The sequence below is a fragment of the Mandrillus leucophaeus genome, unplaced genomic scaffold (genome assembly GCF_000951045.1).
Source record: "Mandrillus leucophaeus isolate KB7577 unplaced genomic scaffold, Mleu.le_1.0 Scaffold122, whole genome shotgun sequence".
NCBI classification, from domain to species: Eukaryota; Metazoa; Chordata; class Mammalia; order Primates; family Cercopithecidae; genus Mandrillus; species Mandrillus leucophaeus.
Window position 1 is genome coordinate 5,912,400 of NW_012100543.1, and position 4,190 is coordinate 5,916,589.

The following is a 4,190-nucleotide window of genomic DNA, read 5'->3' on the forward strand; positions in this document are numbered from 1 at the left end:
AAAACTTGTTTGTTGGTTTAGGAAAATGTTTATTGTGGTGAATTTTATCTGGCAAGGGCTTAGGGTATATGATATCGTTCTGTAAGTTGCATTAGAGCCTACTTTCAGTTAAAGTGTCAGTAATTTTGTTTTAAAACAGTTATACTTCAGTAAGTATTTGGGAAGGCAACAGATATTAAGCTGATATTAAAAATACTAGTTTGGATCACAAAATTGGTGAGTATATTCCAAATTGCTGATGTATGTTCAGACTATCACTTGCACAAACCTGTGCTCTATGCATCAAGTTTTCTTAATGCTTTCTGAGGATTCATTGGAGATAGAGTTGTTTTTTTTTTAAGTTGTTATAAAGGTAGATGTATTCTTTCAGACTTGAACTTTGTTTTTATTAGTAGGCATTAAGTTAAAAAAACATGTATCTGTTGAAGTACTGCGAGAGTCCCCATGTTTTACCTCATACTGTACCTCCCTCTACTGTTCTCCCCTTGTATTTATCTGGACCACTCTTTCCAACTGAAATGCATTTCTTCTTCCTTCACTTCATCTTCACTTGTCCTTCCCTAAGTGTTTGAAGGGCTGTGAGTGGACCTTTATTATTGCCTGGCATTTTTTCTTGGCATTACATTGCTGCCCCGTATTCCCCTTCTCCTCTACTCCTTTTACCCCACCACTTCCCTCATCAGTCTCAGAACATGATTTGGCTTTGTATTTTATTTGAAAATTTGAGAACTCCATTCCATTTGCACTTGCTCCTTCCAGCTTTTCCTGAGGAAGAGGGCTCTCCTCTTTTGGTCAGAACCACTTTCTTTCCTTACCTTGCTCTAGATTCCACAGTCCCACCTGCTTTGATTGGCTTTCTCAGCCATCTGTTTTCTCTGGCTTGTATCTTTTACCTCCCCTTCTATACTGCGTCTACTCTCTCTGCCCCTCCCCTTTTTGTGGGCATAAAATTCACATCCCTTGCATTTTATAAATAAAAATATAGAGCCATATTCTCCTTGGCTGCTGCTTTTTTTTTTCTTTTTATTTCTGTCACAGTTCAGCTCAGAAATAGCCACTCTGCTTTTTGTTTACTCCTCATTTCCCCACAGCCTGGTGACTCCCACTGCTCCACTGAGACCACACTCAATAAGTCTGATAGCCCACCTCAGTCTCCCTCTTAATGTCATGTTCCCTTCATTTGTGGTTTAACATCCTTGCTTTTTGACACTATTCACTGTTCTTTCTTGTAGTTCTTCTTCGGCTTCTGTGATATTATTCAAGGTGTTTCTTGTGTTGTCTTAGCCATTCATTGTAGTCTCATCCTAGGGCTCATGTTGTTTGGCCTTGTACCTTAATTATTGCTATTGCCCAGCGTGCTACTGTTATTACTAGAGGAGAGTCTGCAGTTGTGACCCATTTAGGTCCCTCTCCCCAAATATTGTTCTATGATGTGTGTGCTGACAATTCTCAAATATCATCGTCAACCAAGTATATGTACTTCGGCACAGATTTTTTCTTCTTCTTGGACCTACTATTGGGCATCTGTATCAAGATGTCTCATGGGCACCTCAGAAGCAACACGGTCAATATAGAATTAAAAGCCAGGCATGGCATGGTGGCACATGTCATTACTCTGTTGCTGAGGTGGGAAGATCACTAGAGCCCAGGAGTTCAAGGCTGTAATGTGAATAGCCCACTGCACTCCAACCTGGGCAGTATAGCAAGACCTTGCCTCTAACACACACACATACACTCACACACGCACTCACACACACACACTCACACACATGCTCACACTCACCACTCTACCACACACACACTCCCATAGACACACACACACAGACACACACAGTCACACATACACAATTTTTACTTTTGATAAATGTACTCTTCTACACACACACATACACACATATGTGTATATATGAATTTCTCCTGTGGATTAGATGAGAAATCGTTCTAGACTCCTCTTTACTCAAATTTCTCATCTGCTCTGACCACATTTCACAAATTCTATATGCTTAATTATCTGTTATGTTCTTTCTCTTGTATGTCTTCAGGAACACTGTCATAGTTTAGCCCCTTACTGTTTTTGCCTAGTACATTGGAAATATGCAACAAGTATTTACTCTCTGTGAATAAATGTGTGAACTAATCAGTCAATAAATGGGAAATCAGTGTTATTTCTGTCAGAATTTCTCTAATACTGGTAACCAAAATTCTTCTGACCAGCCTGCGTATTTTCACTCTAGTCCGTTTCCAGTTCATCAGGCACATTTCATTCATCAGTCAGTAAATGCTTAATATTCTTTCCAAAGTGTAGATCTATTTGTGACATGTCTCACACAGAAATCCTCTGCTTTCCTGATCAGCTGCGTGTTCCTTAGCTTGACACACAACGTTCATGATCCAGCCTGTCCCTGCTACTCTAGCCGTCTTTCTCATCGCTTCCCTTCATAGCTGCTTTTCAGTCACATGGAATTGTACTTTCACAACTCACCATGCGTCTCTGCATTCCATGCTGCTCTCTTTCCCATAATCTTCCTTCCTCACCTAACGAATACCCCTGGATTCTTTAAAGTCCATGCTGAGTGTTCCCTCCTCTGGGACCCTCTCAGGCTGGCTAAGTGCTGTCTTCTGTGGGGTCCGCATCACACACAGCACTCACTGCACTCTGCTTCGGCCATTGTGGTTGTCTTTTCCTACAAGGCTGAGAGATCTTTGAAGGAAGAGACCTCCTCTTACTCAGTTTTGTATTCCTAACAGAAATGGCGAATGGTGCTTATCTCATAGTAGGTCCTCATAAATAATTGGGAATAGGAGAGTAAGAAGTAGTTTGAGAGATAATGGCTTTAGACTACACTAGATCATTTCTCCATCACTCAGAGGGTGTATCAGTTCATAAACTTGACCAGGAAATAGGGGTCAAATGGCTGTTTCCTGAGCATCTGCAGGAATATCATTCTGTGTTTTTGTCTTTTGAAGGCTAAATATTTGAGACTAAGGAAGTGTTTGTACCATCGTTATTCAGCAAATATTTATTGAATGACCTTTCTATGGGAGGGAGTGTGAAAGGATAGATACTAACCAGGAATATAGAAGTAAAACCTTCAAAACAAACGTTCTTTCTGGAAGCACAGTGGTAATAGTAAAAATAAGGTTCTTTTGGCATTATCATTAGTAGGTATGTGTTTTTTCTCTACTTGTTATGTAAATATAATGTTGTAAGAATTAAAAAGAGAAATATGTAAAGCTGCATTGTGAACTGTAACACTCTACAAATTTATAATAGGTTGGTTGTCCTTCTCTTATCTTCCGTATTTCTTGCTGATTGTTTAATTCATTTGAAACAGTTTGATGCAGATATATTTGATAAAGTACTCTGTTGTTTTTGCAGTAAATGAAAAACATATGTTACTGGTAATGTAATTTTATAAATGATTATAAGAATTAGATTCTGTACCGGAGACTTCTACTTTAGAATAGATGAGAAATATATAATCCTCAGGAACTTATTGTTGCTTTTCAATTTTAGGTGGACTGTGCATTGTCACTTATTCGACTTGGGATGGAGCGGAATATTCCTGGTTTGCTGGTTCTCTGTGATAATTTGGTTACTCTGGAAACATTGGTTTATGAAGCTGGGTGTGACGTAACTCTCACCCTGAAAGAACTACAGCAGATGAAAGACATTGAAAAACTAAGATTGCTGATGAATAGTGTAGGTTTTACTTTAACTTCCTTTTTAAACACTTTAAACATTTTCTATGCACTTTAATACGTATATGTCTCAAACCAAAGATGAAATGTTCTCCACACCTGAGAAGTCGGTAAATAAAGATTGACTTTTTTCACAATAAAATATTATGGAGAACTTATGAAACACATATAAAACTATTTTGGTTGTGTTTATACCTTGCTTGCCCTTTACTCAGACCCACTCATATAACTTTTTTTTTTCCTTTCTAGTTAGATGTATTTCTAAAGTAGCTAGTGATTCTAGTAATCCTGTTTCTAACCTATCACTTTGTTAAAATTCCCATTACTTATAATTTCAAGGACTGGAAAAAGTATCAGGGTTAAGAGGACTGGGTGGTTGTGTGAAGAAAACATCTTGGCTTCAGGGTTAGTGTGTTTAAGAGAATTTTCCCACTGATTCTTAGATCATTCTGTGCTTTTTCCCCAAAATTAGGACCTTATTTCTACTC

At 38.4% G+C, this 4,190-nt stretch overlaps 1 protein-coding gene across 2 annotated transcripts in view; it reads left to right on the plus strand.

The window, feature by feature from the left end:
* NBAS (neuroblastoma amplified sequence) overlaps window positions 1–4,190 on the plus strand; it is a 466,664-nt gene that overhangs the window by 200,484 nt on the left and 261,990 nt on the right. For both annotated transcript variants that reach the window (XR_001005077.1, XM_011971446.1), the window contains exon 24: window positions 3,518–3,703. Coding sequence is in view for 1 of the 2 variants with exons in the window: in XM_011971446.1 (XP_011826836.1) it covers window positions 3,518–3,703 (186 nt within the window). In the remaining variant the exon portion in view is untranslated. The remainder of the gene's footprint in view (window positions 1–3,517; window positions 3,704–4,190) is intronic.